A 20,153-nucleotide genomic window follows, 5' to 3' on the forward strand; every position below is an offset into this window, starting at 1 on the left:
GACAGTTTGTCACTGGCAATGTCTTTCTTAACCTTTTTTTATCATCTGCTTTTACTATCCTTCGATCTTGTCTCCTTTCTTCACCTGCTTCTCTTCTCTATCTTTGACAATCTCTCTCCAATGACTGACTACCTTGTTTGCCACCCTTCCCTTCCCTTCACCCCCTTCTCAAGCAGCGCAGCAAGATTCCCTCTTTTGTCTCTTATTTTTCTTTCCGTCTGTTCAACTCTCAAAGTCTCTGTTTTGGCTTTTCCGTTTTTGTGTTTATGTTTGTTCTTTGTTTGTGTTGTTCCTATTCAGACTATTGTTAGCTTGAATGGTAGTTCTGAGGAAAGCAATTCCTGAATCATGACATAAACCTATAGATAATCTACATGACTGTAGTGCACTGTTTGCAGTGTAGGTGGACTCATTACTTGCCATGTTCTATATGAGAATTGCACGATTTAGTCCATACATTCGAGTGGTTTAGATCGAATAGACGCCTTCTAGCAGATACCATGATCAGCACCCCTGTGGAAGCTAGGTTTCTACTGCGATAACCACCCGCGCAGAACACATGATAAGTAACTACATGGTTTACATTGCCTACATAAGCAAGTACGGTGATTGGGTTATATCGATAAATTAATCATAGGCAGAAAGATTAGGAGGTTTATTGCATACCTACAGAGAGGGGGGGAAGGCAAACAGCGAAATGCTTAGCATCAAGCTTGTCCCTCGAAGCAGATCTTACTGAATACTACGGTGAAATAGGACTAATCTAGCACTGGAATACCAGATCTAAACTACGTCACTTCATCTTACCTTGCAATATTGAGAAGATTATGTATCTACATAGCGCCAAAAGAACTGAAGAGCGGAGAAGAAGAGATCCTTAGGTAACAGATGGGTTGGTTGGGTTTAGCACCAGCTCTCGCCCAGCGTCATTATAAACTAAGATGCAAGTGCGGGTTCAAAAAGAAAACGTACAAAAGGTTGTGACGAAGACAACCGGAAGGACAGTTATACGACAGGTGAGAACAAAGAGGGAGAAAAAGAAAAGGAGCACTTGAGAAAGACGCAGTTGAGGGAGGGAAGAAACCATGACGGAAACAATAAACATGTGGTATTTGCGCTTCATTGTACACAGCGGGAAGATGAGCAAAGGATGATATGATGGGGAAATTGACCCGGATTAGAGATCAAAACAACCATATTCAGGTATTAAACGAGAAGTGAAGGTGAAAAGGGAGAAATAAATGGTGCAGGCAGGCTCGAGATGAGAAATGCAGAGCGACTGCGTAAAAAAAAAAGGTGAGAAGAAAAATCCGAGGTTGCCTTTCCGGTCTAGAACGCAATCAACAAAATAAAATATCAAACACATGCTGCTCTCGGTATTCGTTTGACCCCTATTTGCCGTAACCGTCGACTTAATGCTGTGGCTTGTTCCAGAAATCCAAGCTGGCCACCACGTCTTCGCCAGATTCGTCTTCATATGCATAGAGGATCTAAAACCAAATTAGCCATCACTCGACCGTAATCGTACCCCGGTTGTTCTGCCGTTCAACTTACCTCTCTGGTAGAGGAATGCAACATGCGGATGTTCTTCCCCGTCATAATATTAATTAGTTCACTGGTCTCAATATGCCGGATTTCGATAAAGTTCGGTTCGAATGCGAGAATGTAAGGATCGGATAGTGCAAACGCATTCGGGTTGCCCTCCCATGAGATCCTCCAATCGGGGCGAGCACGCCAGCCGTTTCGGTTGACGAAGAATGAGAAGTCGCTGTAGTTCAGCAAGAATTCTCCGTTCATTCGCTCAATGTGAATGGGCTTCACGTTCTCCTTCCGGGCCACGAAATCAAGCGACGTATCAGCCTGGTCCAAGAGAGACTGTGTCTCCGTGGTTTCCAGACTGACGACTTCAAATCCACGAGCACATCCGACACACAGAGTTGAACGAAGGAAGTGGATCGAAGATGATTCTGCGGGGATATAATATTCCTAGAGCGCGCTGTGAGAAAAGACTCAGTAAATGGTCGGGAAGATGGTGCAAACCTTGAAAGGCTTCAGCGTATCCTGGCCGCCCTGGAACATCTTGCTGACGGCAGACTTCTTCTTTCCCTTTGCCAGGTTGTCCATGGGCTCGTAGACCTTGATGGTAGTAGAAAGAGCCGAAGTCTTGACCGAGCACACCAAATGCCGCCCCAGCCCAATGCCCGCCTTGAAGAAATTTGCGTGGCCTTGAATCTTTTTGGGTCGCTTGGCCATGGTGTTCTGGCCCTCGGTGATCTCCAAAGCTTCCATGGGATACGATGAAAGGGTCTTGTTTGACAACACCAAGAGTAGTTGATACTCTTCGAGCGTGTCGATTTGCGTTACTTGACTAACGTCCAGGACGCGTCGGGGCTTCGCCGACTTATCTTTAGGCCAACGTTCCGAGAGGTAGATACCACTGTCTGTTCCGTAGACCAACTTTCGGCCACCATCTGCATTTAACGTGAGCAACAATGTTTCGGGTGAAGGGAAAAGTATTGGATTTGAATTGTAGTGAAAACATACCGACAGGAACTAAGCAGTTCACGCGATTGATGGCCGAGAAGAAGTTCTCGCAAATCACGGTCTTGTTGTAGAAATTGCTGTTGCGCTCTCTGAGTTTCCTCTGCTGTTCTTCCACCATCTCAATGAACTTTCTCCTTTGGGTGGGTGACGTGGCATATAGTGTCTGCTCGTAACCGCCTTTTCCAAGATGTCTAAAGGTGATTGGCAGCCCGTCCTTTGTGGTGGGAGGAGCTGGCACCGGTTTGTTCGAGAGTAGACTAGACGACGGTCGTTTGGACACCCCGGCCTTGGGGATGACTTCGTCCATCTGCGCGATAACGAGAAGTTCCAGCGGGATAGGCTTCCTGTACACCCGATACTCCTCGCGCTTGTTGACGACCTTGATTCGGACGAGTAACACAGCGTGGTCAAAGAGATAGGCGGTCACCTCCGAGGTGTCGGAGGTAGTCTTCTTGAACGCCATCTTGGTCAGCATCTGGCGGTTCTCCTCGGTCAATTTGAGATCGACATAATCCCCGGGAGCAAACTTGAGCGCGGCGTTCAGCTGCACCAAGTTGAAATGGTTCTCTGCTCTTCCACTTTCAGCGTTAACGCGGGACAAGAATTCCTTGATCAGTTTGATGGCATTGGGAATATCCTGTTTGTCCGGACTGTCTTCCGCCGTGTTCTTGTTGACTTGTTCGAGGAGCAGCGGGTATCTGGCCAAACGGGTCGTCGGCTTGGTAAGGTATCCGTTCAATTCAAGTTTCCGGGACTCTTTCAGACGTTCCGTGTCTTCGACAAACTTTGCGAAAGCCGGATTGGAGGCCTTTTCCTTTTCGAATTCGTACTTTCCGTACAGCTGATTGGCACCGTACTTGATGAACGGATCGAAACGCGGCACGTGCTGAAGGAAGATATCGCCGACGGTTTGCACCACATGGTTTTCTTTCTGTCTGGCATTGAGGGCCTCACATAGGCCGCCGTTGACTTTCAGCACCTCCAAGCAGTTGCCAAACACCGTGCGAATGAACTTCTCCCGCCGATGTTCCGGGATCGGAGAGGTGCTTGTGCTACCGGCCGCGCGCAACGGCCTCATCCAGAAGTCACGCAGATACTCCAGGTCCTTCACAAAGTCACGCTCCGTGTACATGATTTCGAAAATGATCTCTTGACGCTTCTTCTCCCGGTCATCAACACTGTCAGATATCTCCTTGGGGACCATATTGATCCAGAGCTTCTGGTTATCGTTGTCGTCGTCATCCCCATGCAGACTCCCTTTCGAGGCAGATGATCGCAAACCAGGCTGCGGCTTCAAGTTCAGACGCGCCTGCTGTTCCAGTCGTCGTGGGCAAGCAATCGAGTAACACAAGCTGTCGCGAGTACAGGTGGGCGAGTAGCATTCGGTGAGCAGGGTAAAAACTCCGTTGACCTCGGAGCCAGGGGTTTCCTCTCCCACGGTCTCCTTGAACTGGTAGAGCTCGCCAGCAGCATCTCTGAGACGGTGATCGTAGGTTACATCGTGAAAGAACTTCTGTGCGTCCAAGGCGCGACCGAGCAGAAGAGCCAAGTTGCGATCGTTCGTCTTGATGATGTAGCCGATCAGGTCCACGGCATCGGCGCCGGAGAAGGAATTCTGATAGGATAGCCCGTTCTTCTGCCGCTCGGCTAGAGGGATCCTCTCCCGGAAGTTGTCGGCCACCCGCGAGAGCAAAGCCGGATAGACCAGAGGCACCTTGCTCCGGCGGGAATTACTCGCAGTCACGGTCGCTTGGGTGCTCGGCTTGTGTGTCAGCTGGCTTTGCATGCTCATGGTCCGGTCAGGAACCACAGTCGAGGCCATGGACATCGACCGCGAGTTCGTCGAACCGTCGCTTGGCGGACGGGGCTTGCCATTGGCCTGCGGGGGAAGCGTCGGCTCAGCCTCGTAGCCCTTGACCGGAGGCTGACTCGGGCCTGACGGCTGTCTTCGGCTGGGAATGACCCGTCCCGTGCTCATAGTATGCGTGGGTTCGCGGTCCGCCGAGTACGAGGTCATCGACATCGCCCGCTCATTTCCATGTCGCTCCGGCACCACTCGGCCTTGCGCGGTCATCGGGGCAGCCGCATTATACGGTTGTTGGCGGAACGCGCTTGCGGAAGTGTGATTGAAGCTGTTCGGTTGAGGGGGATAACCCGGGGGTCCTCCCATTCTGGCCATCGATCTGGACCTATAAGTATCCGAGTTCAAGGCAGGAGGGGGCATCGGGCGACCGTATCCCTTCGCGTCCGGATACTGCGGACCCGGGGCGGGGCGTGAATCCAACCGTTGGGGTTGCGGATAGGCGAAACGTCCGGGATAGGGTCGGGGAGCGCTTTGCGGAGGGGGTTGAGAAGGCGCGCCTGGGGACCCGGGATATGCCTGGTAATAGTTCGAGGGAGGAGCTCCATACCCATTCGGCATCTGGCGTGTCGGCGGCGGCGGGCCCCTCTGCATCTGAGGATGTGGCACGTGTGAGGTCATTGTGTGAGCTCGGTCCTGGGAGAACATAGGAGTCTGCGATGTCATTGTCTGGGAACGACCGGGGGGCGGTGCCCCGCCGAAGATCTCAGAGAAGGCAGCGTCCCGTTGAAAGGAGGATGGATGTCCATGAGGCCGGTAGTTCCGGCCCTGTTGGCCCCCCAGATCAGCCATGATGTGCGTAATATCCCCTCTTTATTTTTATTTTCTTGTAGTCGTCTTCGGTCCTGAAATTGGCGTTCTATAGTCCGGATCGAATAAAGGATACGACGATGACCAGGGCGTTGAGTTCGAGGTGAAAAGGGCGCTGACACTGGTGCAAAAATAAAAGGGTATCGAATCCGGTCGTGGGGAGGGCGTGCAGAACGTTGCAAGAAGATCGTGGAAAATCGTGGAGAAAGGAGACGGACAAGGGGAGAGTAAACGAGGAAAAAGCAAAAGTAAAAAATAAAAAAAGGGCACTCCACAGGCAACGATGTATAAGGGGCGAAAATAGATTTGAATAAGACAGTCCAAAGATATAATGGAAAAAAAGAAAGAAAAAGAAATGGGAATTTCCTAGGCCCGGAAATTGCCCAAGCGTATCATGCCTCAATGGGGAGAGGGACGTTGAAGTGAATTCAGTGCCTGGCGAAAGGCGTCGAGACCTGTGCCAATGATGGAAGAGCGCTAGCCGTGAGCGCAACCGCAAGCCAGGGCCCCAGTAAGTTCATACCCTCAGCATCCTCCCTCGGAGCTGCTTCCGATCGATTCCAGTCCCGAACACAAGGGGTGGAGGGAACAAGAAGAGAGAGACAAGGGAAGAAAAGAAAGAAAGAGAGAGAGAGAGTGAAGGTGTGGAGGGGGGGTAGGAGGAGAGTGAAGGAGAGGGCTAAAAAGAGAAGGAGAGAGAAAGAGAAGAGGTTAAGAATCGGGGGGGGGACGAAAGAGAGGAGAGGAGAGGAGCAGGTGTGGGTGGGTGGGGGGTAAGGTGAAGAGGTTTTGATTAGGAGGGAAGGTAGAGAGAAGGCGGAGAAAGAGAGGGAGAGAGTCGAGTCGAGGTCCCGTCGGGAGTGTAGACGAGAATTGGGGAGGGGAGAGGAGGGTCCGCCGGGCGTTAGGGAGGAGAGAAGAAGGAAAAGGGAGACCGAAGAAGAAAGGATGAAGCCGATAAATCCAAGCAAAGCAAAGCAGCCAAAGCACGGGGAAGAAGGCACATGTCACGCCTTGCCCCTTTCGGCCGCTACGGTCGTCAACAGGAACCACTTCTTTCTTCTTTCTCTTCTTCTTCTTCTTCTTCTCTTTCTGGTCAATTATCATCATTCAATCCGTTGATTATCATCATATCATTGTCCGAGTTCTATCGATTTCATCACCTACGTTTCTATATTCCCGTCGCTATCCCAAATTATTTCATACAATTGAACTATTCACTCTCGACTCCTGTATCTATATATTTATTTGTCTACATATCAAAAAATCAACTATCAACACTCCTCAGTCCTCTCTCCCAGTGGTCTCGGTAATCAGCAGGATTGGCGGATCTGTGGGGTCAATTGGACTCTAACGAGGGATCTACATCCAGCTATTCGTCGCCATCACCCAGCGGTTCCTCTCTTTCCCCGTTGTACAATGCAATGGTCCCGTACGGAGTAGAGAGGACTCCCCGACAGGCACATCCATCTACATTCTGTCAAGTTCCCACACGGAAGGAGGTGTTGCGAGTCTGACTATAGGGACATTGGCGGTCAATTTCTCAATCCCACCCTAACAATCGATCCTCGGTCCATTACAATCATATAATGGCTGATATTACGAACTTGTGCGAGGACTTGGATGGTGTGTGGTGCCAGCTGTCAACCTCGAAGGACGTTGCTCCTGATTTGTGTAGTTTTACTCCTGTTTTCCCGACTGCGAGACGTCAAAATATATCTTCTGTTTCTCCTTCCGCCCTGCCCTTTCTTCCCTCTTCCTTTTGTTCATCAACTTCTTCATGTGGCTATCCTGATGCCAGGGGTTTGCAAATACTCCCTTCCGACAAGCCATGCCAATGGAGAAAAGCTTGGCTATTGACCATGACCTTCTTTTATTACATCTTCCCACTGGAACGGGCAATTTTGCCTTTCCCGAACGTTCCCCCAGAACCCCTTGAACCGTGGAAAATGGGGATTGTTTCTATCGCGAACAGAAATTCCCATCCAACCGGCATCTCCCGCATATCTTGACGCTTGCTGCGCACCCCTTGTTGGACAAGGGGCCATGAATAATTACTTGGGAACTGCGCTTATGTCGATCATTGGATCATGAGGGACAGAATACACTGTAGCGATGGCACCAGAATCTTCCTCTTCGCACCCAAAGTAGACTCCTGCCGCGATCAGGATGATACTACCACCGACCGATCAAAATAGCAGCATATAACATCATCGAGCACGGGGTCAACCATGGGAATCGAAGGGGTCCGCGGCGTCCACTGTTTGCCCCGCCAACGCGGTAACGTCAGAGGCCGAGCAGACGGCAGGGAAGGGCGACGGAGCGACTTCTCGCTGCCCCCGATTCCTTGGATCTTCCCTTTCATTCTCCCCCGCGCTTTGCCCCTCCCCCCTTATCTCTATCTCGTTGATTGATCTCGCTCTGGCTAGTTGTTCCCTGTTCGAGCCCATTGATCTAGACGATCCATGACGATTTACGATCCCGTTGCTTTCCCTCTACCGACACCTTGCTCTCTCTAACTTCGTCCAATTGCTGTCTTGCCGCCTTCCGCTCTTATCTATTTTTTTTCTGTCTCTCTCTCTCTCTCTCTCCTTCATCTTGTCCGTCCCCGCCGTCCTCCGAGACATGATCTCTGGCCATCCCGATGGCTACAGGAACGGTCAACCCTTCCTCTACTAGTGAGGTCCGGGGTTCCTCCATTCCCTCGAAGAGATCCGACGCGAAGTCTGACGACCTTCATGAACGAGAAAAACAAATGGTAGCTTCGGTCCGACCGCCAAACCAGCGACATATGAGCCCTTTCGTCATCACCGAACGGCCGGAGGAGAAGCACCTCGGGATATCCACCCGTAGCCTGACGGTAGACGACTTTGCTCTGCTGAAGACCCTGGGTACAGGTAAGCTTCGATGAATCGCCTGCGTATGGGTCTCTGAGGGCTCACAAGCCACGTTGTCAAAACACAGGCACTTTCGCTCGGGTATGGCTGGTGAGAATGAAGGATGAAGTGCAGCGGAGGGATAAAGTCTACGCGCTCAAGATCCTACGCAAGGCGGATGGTAAGCATGGCTCAATACTCGTCTCCCGCCAGACAAAGCTGATGTCCCCGGTCCAGTGATCAAATTGAAGCAGGTCGAACATGTACGCAACGAGCGAAAAACACTCGCAGCGGTTTCCGGCCACCCCTTTGTCACAACGCTAATAGCCACGTTCTCGGACGACCAAAGTCTGTATATGCTGGTATGTGCCTCTTGGTCCTGCACGATGCAATTTGCCGTCCTCTGGACCTGCCCCGTCAGCCCCAATCCTCTGTACCACCCTTGCTGACATTTCCCTCTAGCTCGATTACTGCCCCGGAGGCGAAATATTTAGCTATCTACGACGTGCGCGACGATTTAACGAGAACACCTCCAAATTCTACGCGGCCGAAATCGCGCTGACGATCGAGTTCCTCCACGACGTCGAAGGAATCGTTTACCGTGATTTGAAACCCGAGAATATCCTCCTGGACGCCGATGGACATATCAGACTGGTCGACTTCGGATTTGCCAAACAAGTATGCGATCGCGAAACGTATACGCTATGCGGCACGCCGGAATACCTCGCCCCCGAGGTCATTCACAATAGCGGACACGGGCTCGCGGTGGATTGGTGGGCATTGGGCATTCTGATATACGAGTTCCTGGTTGGGCAACCTCCGTTCTGGGACCAAAATCCAATGCGGATCTACGAACAGATTGTCGAAGGCCGACTGCGCTTTCCCCAAGGCATGTCGCCCGCAGCCCAGAACATCATCTCGTTACTCTGCAAGACGAATCCAACGGAGCGACTCGGATACATATCCGGCGGATCTGCTCGGGTCAAAGCTCATCCCTTCTTCGAGGACATCAACTGGGATGATCTGTTCTACCGTCGCATCAAGGGACCAATCATTCCGAGAGTCGACCATCCGGCCGACACAGGAAACTTCGAAGAGTACCCCGACCCCGATTCCAAGGCAACGGCGGTCTACACCGACGAGTTGAGGAAAAAGTACGAAGTTTTGTTCAGCGACTTTTGATGTCAGAGCTCTCGAGTAGACTTCAAGGACCTCTTATCCGCCCCTCGGACGGTTCGAAGTGCTACGGAGTAGACCCTAGAACAGAAGCCTCCGAACTTCACACAGGATAATTCTTTCGAAACTCGGTGATTGGCGGCTGGATATCGTCTACAATCCGAGTACCGCTCAATTCGTTCCTGTCTCTGACCGACAGCTTAATCTGATATTCAACACCCAGGCCCCGAGGGCCGTTTATGCAATTTTGTTCCACACATGAGACTTTTGCCTACCAGTCCTGCTCACCGAATTGTCTGATATAAATATAATATGCTTGAAAAACGTTGCCGCCGATCTTGCCACCTTTAAAATCCATCTGCCATCTGCCATCTGCCATCCGCTTTTCTAATCTTTCAAATTTGCCAGCGAGAAAAACTTGGGTGTTTAATGGAGTCGTATCTATTGACTTGTTGGTTTTCGATTGGGGATTATTGGGCGAAAAACCAAGCATCATACTTGACGACGAAGTTACGACAACGAAAGTGAAATTTGCTTTGCTCCATTGCTCACAGCCGGCATACATGCAGGCAACCTGACGGATTCATACTCAGACCTGATTTATTAGCGTTTCTTTTGCTTTTTCTAATATTTCTTCCTTTTATTGTGACCGGGGTTATATATCTACATGAATCTATGAGATATCTTCTCTGTATTATTTCCTCGCGCTCTACACCCTGCCCCATCCTACAATTCCCAATATTTCATACTTTCCAATCATGTACAACCGATCATCTATCTCTTTTCTTTCAAGCAGGCCTCAACAAACATCCGAGGAGAGAGCGGAATCAGAACGACCCAAGCAAAACGAAAAAGCTTGATATGACAACGCACAACCCAACCCTGGAACCGGGCACCGTCAATTCATCAAAATCGATTGAACATCCAGGTCAAAATAATTTCGATGTTTTGTGAGTTCCGTTCTTCCTCTTGCTTTCATTTTCTCTTTTAACTAGTAGCGAAAACCTGAATGGATCTATTGAGTGTATACGTAGTCCTTGTATATCTATGAATGGGAAATCGAGATTTTTCTCTAACGTGAGCTTGCACGATTTCTTCAATTAAGACACTATTTTCTTATGAGTTGATTATCAGCTGTGTATGTATGTATGTTTGGATGTACGCATCCATGGATATGTGTGTGTGTGTGTGTACTTTACTGCGGCGGCTAGAGGAACCAGTGAATTTCTTACAATAATGAACAAGTCATGGAATGGAAAGTGAATTCAAAATTCTATACAATACAACATAACTCATCTACATAAAGTAAGTGACTAAAGTAAGTAAGTATCTAATGGGAATCAAAAAAGGTCCAAGGAACAGAAGAGCTGGAAAAGAGGGATACATCTCCTTTCTAAAACATGAAGCAGGATGAAGAGGAAGAGAACCGCGAAGACAGAAAGTGTACGGAGAACGGACACAGACAATGACCGAGACCTGCGAAGGGGAGGGGAGGAGATAAGAGGAATGATGATATACAATTCGGTAAAAGGATGAGGTCGTTTCAGTCTGAGAAAATTAACTTCAATTGAGGATGTCAGGTAAGTAGGTAGGTGATAGTACCGGCACCATGAGAAGCGCGGTTCGTTTCCTCCTTTTTCATTACCTGTTTTTTTGTGAGGATAAAGATATGGTGTGGCAAGTCATGCGTGGCATGAGTAGGACATGGCTCATTGTCTCATGTTGGATGCGTAGATGAAGAAGTAGAGTTCGGTCTTTCTAGGGCAGAACTCGGATGAAAGAAAGCCGGACTGGATGTCGAAGACGAATCCGAAGTAGTTCGCTGAGGTCAAATAAGGATCCTGCGAAAGAGGAGAGTCTTGATAATAGGATGGCTTCTCCCCCGCTTGTCCGAGACAAGCCGCCCTGTCGGCCAGGGGTGGGAATAGCTATCTGTCATGAGACAGTGCATTATATAGAAGCCCTTCTCCGGTATCCGTTATAGAGAAGGGTCGGATTTCCAAGTTCCTGAAAAGAAAGAAAAAGAAATCATTAGCATGTTGAACACCAAGGCCACGAGAATGAATAACTTACCTCCAAAGTCATGCTTGACGAACGCCATTGGATCGTCGATATCCTGAGCTCCCATTTGCTGCACGCCAGGGCTGAAGCTGGTGATGGGCAGAACCACCACGTCGCCGACCTTCTTGTACCCCTCCTGGTTCGTGAAATCCTCATAAGTGACGTTCAGGTCCGACCCCGGCTCGATGTTGAAATAGTCCGGATTGTTGAAGTAGCGGAAGACGGCGTCCGTCCAAGCGGCCGGACCAGTGAACTCGACGATCGTCTTGTCCATCTTGCCCGTCTTGAGAATGCCCTTCTTCTTCATCCGCAGGGCCTCCTCGGTGATGTAGGCCACAATGTCGCGCAGGATGGGGTGGCCCGGTTTGGCCTGAATGGTCCACTGACAGAACTGGATGCGACGCGAGTACCAATCGTGCCAGTCCGGGCGATCGGGGTCGGCTTCGATGCCGACGACGAAGCCGACAGTCGACAGGTCAAACTCCGACGGCAACCAATCCAGCGCCGGTTTCAAGGCCGTTGTATCGATGTCGCTGTAGATGCCGCCGCGCGCCAGTAGGATCAGATAGCGGAAGAAATCAGCTTTGAGGACGGGCAGTGGCATTGAGTCGTAGGCCTCAAAAACGTCGGGCACCGAGCCGTAGAGGTACTTGATCAGATGGCGCTGCGTATCGTCCGGGATGACCTCGTGCACGAACCCCGGGTGCAATTCGGTCCAGCTGGCCTCGGCATCGCGCAGTTCCGGGGTGAACCACAGCGAGCCCGGGGTGTACTTCCAGGTCTGCCAGATGTAGGCGGGAAATTTGCCGTCTAGGTCGTAGGGAAATTGATATCGCAACCGGTCGCGTAAGGGAGCGCTGGCCGGTGGCTCGAGGGGCTGTTGTTGGACGCGGGCCGTTTTCTGACTCGGGGGCCGTTCTTCCGTTGCATAACTCTCGTCGCGGTCGATCTCTTCGGAGACGGGGAGGGGAGACGGCGCGGGGGAGGCAGATGAATGCGACGACCGGATGAGGGCGATGAAGGCGATCAAGAGGACGGCCGCGACGAGGGCTTTGCGAAAGGTGAGCATCGTTGGTCAAAGGAGGCGAGAGAAGGGCGAGAAAAGAGCCGGAAGGGAGTGGATTTTTGGATCGACAGGCAATTGCGAAAGGAGGGGAGCAAGCCACGAGCTTCTCCGCCAGCTCCGCCGACGATCAGGAATGACCGTTATGATATCGAGTTTTCAACCGTTTCGTTCCACCGCAGAAGCAGCTACGATCCCAACATGTCTGCCTCAGACGGAATATGGTGGAAGTGATCGAAACGGTGGGATTTCCTCAGGATCTGCCGACCAGAGGAAGAGGAATTGACCGGGATGGGAGAGACAGAATCTCGCTGCCTGCAAGGAAGTCGAGTCGAGAATCGAAGATCGCGAAAAACGAGAAGTGAAGAGAAAATGCGACGGTGGAGCCAAGTCGGCGGTGGCGTCCAAAGTCCGCGCGGACGGAACGGCGATGACGACAACTCGGGAGTTTTATTTAGCTTACTATGTACAATGTAAGGAAGAACAGGAGGACGGTCAGGCCTTATAAGGAGCGGAGATTATCTTCGCAAGGGGGGATCATCGCGATTCCTTGGATCAACATCGACATTACTCAGTACTGCAATCTACAGGCAGGGACACGTTCCTCCCCGCCGGATCCTTGGAAATGGCCCAACTTCCTCGTGAAGCCTTTGCTGGCCGTTTTCGGCAAGTCGGGAGTCTGGACTTGGCCATCCACGGTCGGGAGTTCCCTGTTTTATGAATTATGACCTTTCAACTATCTCTCTCTCTACTTGCAGATGTGAAGATGAAGAGTGAAGAGTCCCCTGTTCTCTACCCCGGTCACGCCGCGTCATATCCTGCAGCTCGGCCTTGGCCTAACTATATTCCATCTGTCAGTCTCGCGTAGATTAATCGATTCAATCTTCATCGCTAACAGCCACAGGCACAGGCACAGGCTGAAACACGTGGACCTCGGCCATGGCTCCACCGTCGCTGCAACGGTGCAGCTGCGATATCCTCTAGCATCAAAGCATCTGGATTCTGTACCTTCTTCCCCCTTGTGGCGCACGGCGTCCGTGGATGCGCTGCGAGCGGGATACGACGTCCCTCCCGTTCGACTGCATCGTGAGGCCGGATGTTCCATCCGGCTGTTCAACTTCAGGTTTTGAGCAAGTCATAATCATCGACTTGGATGACGCCACGGTCGTTTCTGTCCTTATCTTGAATTTCCTTGCAAGAGAGGCGCTTGCATTGACCGCAATCGGACAGCCAAGACAACCCCACGAGACCGATAACTACAGTTTCCTCAAGATCTAACTAACCACGATGGAGATACTTACGGAGTACGGAGTAAAAACTTTGCAGGATCCAGTGATCCACTCGAGATTTGCAGTAACCGATCGTCCCTACTTACCACTAGATTCTAGACATTGGGCCACCGGCTTGCGTGCTGACTGCTCGGCCGCTATCATTATGCTTAAGCCTAAACCCCAGCCCGCGCTTTGGCTGTCTTTGCTCACCGTTATTTCTAGTATTCTTCCTTGTAATTTCTTTTTACATTGAGAAATTTGTTCTAAGTATAAGCTGCTCCAATTGCGGCGACAAATGCTGGTAGCGCGAATCTCGTCGAAGAGAGATGGAACCCAATGCTCCCCCGGGCTCTCCAAGCAGTGAGACCCCTTCGACGGTTTCCTCCAACGACAAAGCAGATGGAGTCCCGAAGCCGTCCCTGCCCTCCAAACCGGGACTATCGTTCATCCAGAAACTCTCCAGTACATGGACAAGAAAGCGCACGTGGATTCTAGTCTCCGGCCTACTGGGACTTGCGATTATTGTTGTTGTCATTACCGTCCCCGTCGTGCTGTTGACAGGACGAAAATCCGACGACCCCAGCTATGCCGATATGGCCAACCGTCCTCTTCTCGTCGTCGACAACTTCCCTGATCCGGGTCTTCTCCATCTCAACGGGACCTGGTTCGCCCACGGCACCAATGCAGCAGTCAACGACACGCACGTCCCGCACGTTCCCGTAGCCACTTCCACCAACTTCAAGAACTGGACGCACATCAAAGAGTACGATGCGCTGCCTACCATCGGGGACTGGGAGACCAAGGTCGATCATTGGGCCCCGGACGTGATTCAACGGGTAAGCAAACGTCAACAGCCAAGCGAGGTAGTACGAACAATTGACCGAGCAGGTAGGACGACGGGAGATACGTGCTCTATTACTCCGGCGAACTCAAAGACTGGCGACGCCATCACTGCGTAGGAGTTGCCGTATCGAAGGGCAACGATCCTCGGGGGCCTTATAATCCCCATCATGAGCCTCTGGCCTGCCTGCGCGACCGGGGCGGCGCCATTGACCCGTCCCCGTTTCGCGACGAGGACGGAAAGCTCTACGTTGTCTACAAGGCCGACGGAAACAGTATCGGTCACGGCGGAGACTGCAACAACGGCATCAAACCCTTAGTACCCGTCCCGATCATGCTGCAGGAGCTGAACGATGACGGCGTCACGTCCGTCGGAGATCCCGTCCAGATCCTCACGAATGAAAAGAGTGATGGGCCGCTGGTGGAGGCTCCAAATCTCATCCGGACAGATGAGGGGGTCTATTATCTCTTTTTCTCTTCCCATTGTTTCACCTCGCCTCTGTACGACATCAAATATGCCTACTCGATGTCGCTGAAAGGACCGTATACGAGGGCTTCCCGGGCGCTGCTGAAGAAGGGCGACTTTGACCTCGAGTCCCCGGGGGGTGCCACCGTATCCTCGGATGGGACAAGAATGGTCTTTCATGCCAACTGTGAGGGCAATCGCCGATGCATGTATGTCGCGGGACTCAACATCACGGCAAACTCGCCTATCATCCTTGTGCGGTTGTGAGGGGAGTCGGAGAGACTGTCCTCCAGAAATACTTGCCTGTATAGACCTCTGTATTCCGTATTCCATCTCATCTATCATATTTTGAAGTGAATCTGGATAGAAAATAAAAACGTCTACTCCGTTGCACCGTACAAGAGTGATTATCTAATCGTATAGTAGAGCATCGGCCAATCACCGCCCTCGCAGATGACGCCATGCGCTTTCCGGCGGTTGCTGCCTCAGGCTGCCTCTCCGCCTGCGAAATCGGGCGACGATGACTATAACGACGCTCTCTCCGACAACTTTTCCGTCGCTGCTCCAACTTCCTCATTTTCCTGACTGACCAGCGATTGATCAACTTCAACCTGTCAGTCAGTCATGGGCCCTATGCAGGGTGTAGCACGCTCAGCTCCCCGCAGCCTGCGAGCTGTGGGACTCTTCAGGCAAACCGAGAGCATCTGCAGCTTCGCCGGTAGGAATCGATTCCCGACCTCCGCAGGCCGCAGGACGTTGTCCAGCATCTCTGCTCGCAACGCGCAGTCCGCCATCGCCCAGAACCCCTCCTCGAAAGACTCCTCCAACCCAGCCCTTTCCTTCCCTTGTCTTGACGCTCAAGAAGCAAAGTCCGCGCTCCTCTCCGCCCGATCGCTCGAGTCCGGCCCCGAACCCTCCTACACCACCGGCCATCACGAACAATACCGCTGCCAGGACCCGCTGCTACTCGACTGGGGCGGCGTGCTGCCGGAATTCGACGTCGCGTACGAAACCTGGGGTCAGTTGAACGCGGACAAGAGCAATGCCATCCTGTTGCACACCGGTCTGTCGGCGTCGAGCCATGCGCACAGCACCGAGGCGAACCCGAAACCCGGCTGGTGGGAGAAGTTCATCGGGCCGGACAAGCCCATCGACACAAACAAGTACTTTGTCATCTGCACCAACGTGATCGGGGGATGCTACGGCAGCACGGGGCCGTCATCATTTGACCCCTCCGACGGCAAGCGATACGCCACGCGGTTCCCCATCCTGACGATCGACGATATGGTGCGGGCCCAGTTCCGTCTGCTGGACTCGCTGGGCATCCGGAAGCTGTATGCCTCCGTGGGCTCCAGTATGGGCGGCATGCAGAGTCTGGCGGCGGGCGTCCTCTTCCCCGAGCGGATCGAGAAAATCGTCAGTATCAGCGGATGCGCGCGCAGCCACCCCTACAGCATCGCCATGCGCCACACCCAGCGCCAGGTGTTGATGATGGACCCGAAGTGGGCGCGTGGGTTCTACTACGACTCCGTCCCGCCGCATTCGGGCATGAAACTGGCTCGAGAAATCGCCACGGTGACTTACCGCAGTGGACCGGAGTGGGAGATGCGCTTCGGTCGTAAGCGCGCCGACCCGAGCAAGCAGCCGGCCCTGTGCGCCGACTTCCTCATCGAGACCTACCTCGACCACGCCGGGGAGAAATTTTGCCTGGAATACGACCCCAACAGTCTCCTCTACGTTTCCAAGGCCATGGACCTGTTCGACCTCGGCCACGCCCACCAGGTGGAGACCAAGGCCCGCCGCAACGAATACGAGACCAAGATCGCCCAGGGTGGCAAGGATCTGAACCAGAGCGACATCGCCTGCAGTCTCACCCTACCGGAGAAACCGTACGAGGAGCAGCCCTCCGTGACGGCGTCCACGCCCGCCATGAACCAGTCCGTCGCAGGGGCCGACGCAGGCTCGGACGCCCCGCCGCAGGACCTCGTCGCGGGTCTCGCACCCCTGAAGAACCATCCCGTTCTGGTCATGGGCGTTGCCAGCGACATCCTCTTCCCTGCGTGGCAGCAGCGCGAGATCGCGCAGACCCTGCGCGCCGGGGGGAACCAGAGCGTTCAGCATGTGGAGCTGGGCGAGGACGTGTCGATGTTCGGACATGACACGTTTCTGCTAGATTTGAAGAATATCGGTGGTGCTTTGCAAAAGTTCTTGCAGTGAGGAATTTAAATCCTTGTATCTACTCCCCCTTCCCATGGTACCCTATTTTCTTTCGTTTCTTTTTCTGTATATGAAGCGGGTCAGCGATGAATCATAAGATGTGTTTGGTTTACCTCATGAATGTATTGTGTTGTGCTGTATATACGGTCCCTGTGTTTCTTAGCCCAAGATCTTTTCCCACCACTCTCCTTTTCTTAGACCATTCTCCATATCTTCTCCTACGGTGTCTACATCACGAGTCATGAATCAAATCACAAAAAATCAAAACCAAGTCAATTCACTTTCGAAACTTATGCAAATCCACCTTCCCATCACTGTGAAAACCAGTCCACATCTCCGAACGCCATAGAAAGAACCCCCAACCCCCAACCAACAAACATCAAACATCAAAATTGGAAACAACAAGAAAAAACAATAATAGACATAGACAATCCCAAACCCTCAGATTAGCTCTCAGGTTCTCATTGATTTCCAGACAGAGAGTGTCGTGCGCGAATCCATGTAGACACGCACGGTAGTTGTCGGATATCCTGCAACTTTGGCTTTTGATTTGTTCGTCATCGGGCTGGGAATGAATGCTGTAGAATAACTAGGTAGGATAGCTGTAGGGAGTATGTGTTGCAGTATGTAAATATTTTATGGGTGGGATGGGACGATGGTGTGATTTTATTAGTTCGGTAAGTGTGTGTGCTTGTTTGTTCGTCAGGAGAGAAGAAGTCAGGCGTAGGGAGCAGAGTTAGCCTGGGATATCAGGATGGAGTAGTCTATATGTTCAGACATTCGATGTATGTACTTCGCATGAGATTGTACACATATGCGCATACCAAGCTCCCTAACTAGCTAGCTAGGTAGGTGGTAGGTTACAGGTAAACAAACCAGATCCCCTGAACTGGACTGTACCTATTCAGGCCTTCTCCGTTGTTGTTGTTATCGATAGTACCGGGTGAGTGTTCTGGTTGCGAACAGAAAGCTGTCTCATGTAGGAACCATCATGCTTGATTGTACTGTATGTATATCGAGGTTCAACTCGCTATCAGATGTGCGCAGAACGGATGAAGCTTCCTTGTGGCCGTTGACGTTGTGGGTCATGTGATTGGTCATGTGATCAGGTCCCTTAGGCCCTGACAATGTAGAAGGCATGTTCACCAACTTGTTTTTGTTGCAGTGACATTGACTTTCACGATATCGCCGCAGAGTTTATTCCGAGGGTAGCAGCGTTATTCAGAACTTTCACATGCGAAAAACAAACATAGACAGGGATCCTGGCACGGAGTAGTATCTATACGAAGTAGTATTTCTTGCCAGCAGCTAACTACAGCGTGCCCACCCATCCCCATTGATCAGCAATTCATCAAGAACGGTGGCAATGTCGAATTCAACCGATGGCAAGGATTCAGCAGCTTCGGCCTCATTCTCTCAATTTCTACCTCGGGCTAAAACCAAGGCGAAAACAAAACTGACGACAAACAGAATCATGGAATGCGGCCGGCCACTGCGGGTTTGTCGGAACGGGAAGGGCGCGGGTATTGCGGACAACGCCTTGCAGGGTTGAAGGGGTCCCTTTTTAGAGTTCGGGGGTTAAGCCGGGTCCGTTCCGGTGGATCGCCTAGGGAAAGTATATTATTATCGATTTTCTCCGGTGGATCTACACCGGACAGGTCAGTATCAATCTATGTATGTATTATGTACTACATATGTATGTAAGCAGCCCTGTCAGGGATGAACGAACTAGTTAGTGCACCAAGACCAGCGGTGGCGTCGCTGAAGAACAAGTCCCTGCAGCGGTTGCATATGGTATACAGTAGTCGAAAGCATAAATAGATTAGGTAGTTAGACTAGGGAGGTAAGAAACATAAGTACAAATCGATGCAGTCTTTTGCTGAGCAGAGCACGTAATAAATTGCCATTCCATCTGCGACAGACACTGTGCTTACATCTTGACTCTCCAGTGTTCCTTCTTCTCCCCCCCCTCTCTTTAATCTGATTTTAATTTACTATCTTCCCCTCCTGATCACGAGGATAACCACCTCCAACCCCAATTCATTCATCATGTCCACATACCCCAAACTAGACACAAACGACACCCCCTCTACACCCCTAGAACAAGGCCTCGAAGTCCGTCGCCAGGTCCTAGGCAGCGAATACGTCAACCGGGCCTGGGACAAGGCGTCGCCGTTCACACGGCCCGGACAACAATTGATCACCGAATATGCCTGGGCCAATGTATGGCAGCGAGAGGGACTTGATCGGAAGCAGCGTAGTCTGTTAAGTAAGTCCACCTCTCCCCTCCCTCAACACGCACATATATGTAGAAAAGAACAAATCTCCTATCCAACCCCAGCAGGAAAATCCACCTACCCCCAAAGAAAACAACTAGACTAACAGACAAACCGCAGCCATCGGAATTATCATTGCCCAAAAAGCATGGCTAGAACTAGTGCTGCATACGCGAGGAGCCATCAACAACGGGGTATCGGAGCTAGAAATCAGAGAGGCCGTAATCCATTCCATGGTGTATTGTGGGACGCCGGCCGGCGTGGAGGCGATGATGGTCACGGAAAAGACGATTCTGGAGATGATTGCGAACGGGGAATATGTAAGGCCTGAGGGGATGGAGGTGGTGGGTTAATCTATGGTAATAGCGGGGTTGGTGTGTTTGGGTTCAATATATATCAGACTGTTTAGTTGTGATGGAATGGATGGGGAGATATTTTGGAGATAGGTGTGGCTATTGTTTACTTGGAATTAGCTATAGTTGTTTGGGGTCTATTGAACTGACTGAATTGTTCTACCTTTGCCTTCTTTAGATTTGTAGGCGCTTGATTGCCATGTAAGGTTCCTAGTAAATTGAGTTAACCATTCACTATTTGAGAAGCTGATTACTCTTGAACTACCTACCTAAACTGTTGAGTTATTGTGTGCTTCAAGGACTGACCATCTCCTTAGCTGGAAAATTTAGTCTAGTTGG

General features: G+C 51.4%; 7 protein-coding genes across 7 annotated transcripts; 5 read left to right on the forward strand and 2 right to left on the reverse strand.

Annotated features, from left to right (window-relative positions):
- Nucleotides 1-18: 18 nt before the first annotated feature.
- LDX57_001221 (uncharacterized protein) lies at nt 19-581 on the forward strand (the record flags this gene model as incomplete). Its single annotated transcript, XM_046082862.1, has 1 exon — nt 19-581. The coding sequence occupies one exon, from the start codon at nt 19-21 to the stop codon at nt 343-345; it is 327 nt and encodes a 108-aa protein (XP_045938819.1). The 3' UTR covers nt 346-581.
- An 831-nt stretch (nt 582-1,412) lies between these two features.
- On the reverse strand, nt 1,413-5,197 carry rom2 (putative Rho guanyl nucleotide exchange factor (Rom2); the record flags this gene model as incomplete). Its single annotated transcript, XM_046082863.1, has 4 exons — nt 1,413-1,490; nt 1,555-1,986; nt 2,041-2,471; nt 2,545-5,197. 4 exons carry the CDS (start codon nt 5,195-5,197, stop codon nt 1,413-1,415), a joined length of 3,594 nt encoding a protein of 1,197 aa, XP_045938820.1.
- A 2,662-nt stretch (nt 5,198-7,859) lies between these two features.
- PKA4 (cAMP-dependent protein kinase) lies at nt 7,860-9,273 on the forward strand (the record flags this gene model as incomplete). The annotated part of the gene is made up of 4 exons (XM_046082864.1): nt 7,860-8,112; nt 8,180-8,272; nt 8,329-8,453; nt 8,554-9,273. 4 exons carry the CDS (start codon nt 7,860-7,862, stop codon nt 9,271-9,273), a joined length of 1,191 nt encoding a protein of 396 aa, XP_045938821.1.
- A 1,972-nt stretch (nt 9,274-11,245) lies between these two features.
- On the reverse strand, nt 11,246-12,397 carry och1 (glycosyltransferase family 32 protein; the record flags this gene model as incomplete). The annotated part of the gene is made up of 2 exons (XM_046082865.1): nt 11,246-11,274; nt 11,341-12,397. 2 exons carry the CDS (start codon nt 12,395-12,397, stop codon nt 11,246-11,248), a joined length of 1,086 nt encoding a protein of 361 aa, XP_045938822.1.
- Nucleotides 12,398-13,988: 1,591 nt separating this feature from the next.
- On the forward strand, nt 13,989-15,235 carry LDX57_001225 (glycoside hydrolase family 43 protein; the record flags this gene model as incomplete). The annotated part of the gene is made up of 2 exons (XM_046082866.1): nt 13,989-14,498; nt 14,555-15,235. 2 exons carry the CDS (start codon nt 13,989-13,991, stop codon nt 15,233-15,235), a joined length of 1,191 nt encoding a protein of 396 aa, XP_045938823.1.
- Nucleotides 15,236-15,447: 212 nt separating this feature from the next.
- Nucleotides 15,448-17,391, forward strand: cys2 (homoserine O-acetyltransferase family protein). Its single transcript, XM_046082867.1, has one exon. It carries the CDS (start codon nt 15,593-15,595, stop codon nt 17,183-17,185), a length of 1,593 nt encoding a protein of 530 aa, XP_045938824.1. The 5' UTR covers nt 15,448-15,592; the 3' UTR covers nt 17,186-17,391.
- A 1,843-nt stretch (nt 17,392-19,234) lies between these two features.
- On the forward strand, nt 19,235-19,814 carry LDX57_001227 (uncharacterized protein; the record flags this gene model as incomplete). Its single annotated transcript, XM_046082868.1, has 2 exons — nt 19,235-19,454; nt 19,582-19,814. 2 exons carry the CDS (start codon nt 19,235-19,237, stop codon nt 19,812-19,814), a joined length of 453 nt encoding a protein of 150 aa, XP_045938825.1.
- Between the last annotated feature and the right edge of the window lie 339 nt (nt 19,815-20,153).

Source organism: Aspergillus melleus (assembly GCF_016097325.1).
Source record: "Aspergillus melleus strain CBS 546.65 chromosome Unknown contig1, whole genome shotgun sequence".
Taxonomy (NCBI): Eukaryota; Fungi; Ascomycota; class Eurotiomycetes; order Eurotiales; family Aspergillaceae; genus Aspergillus; species Aspergillus melleus.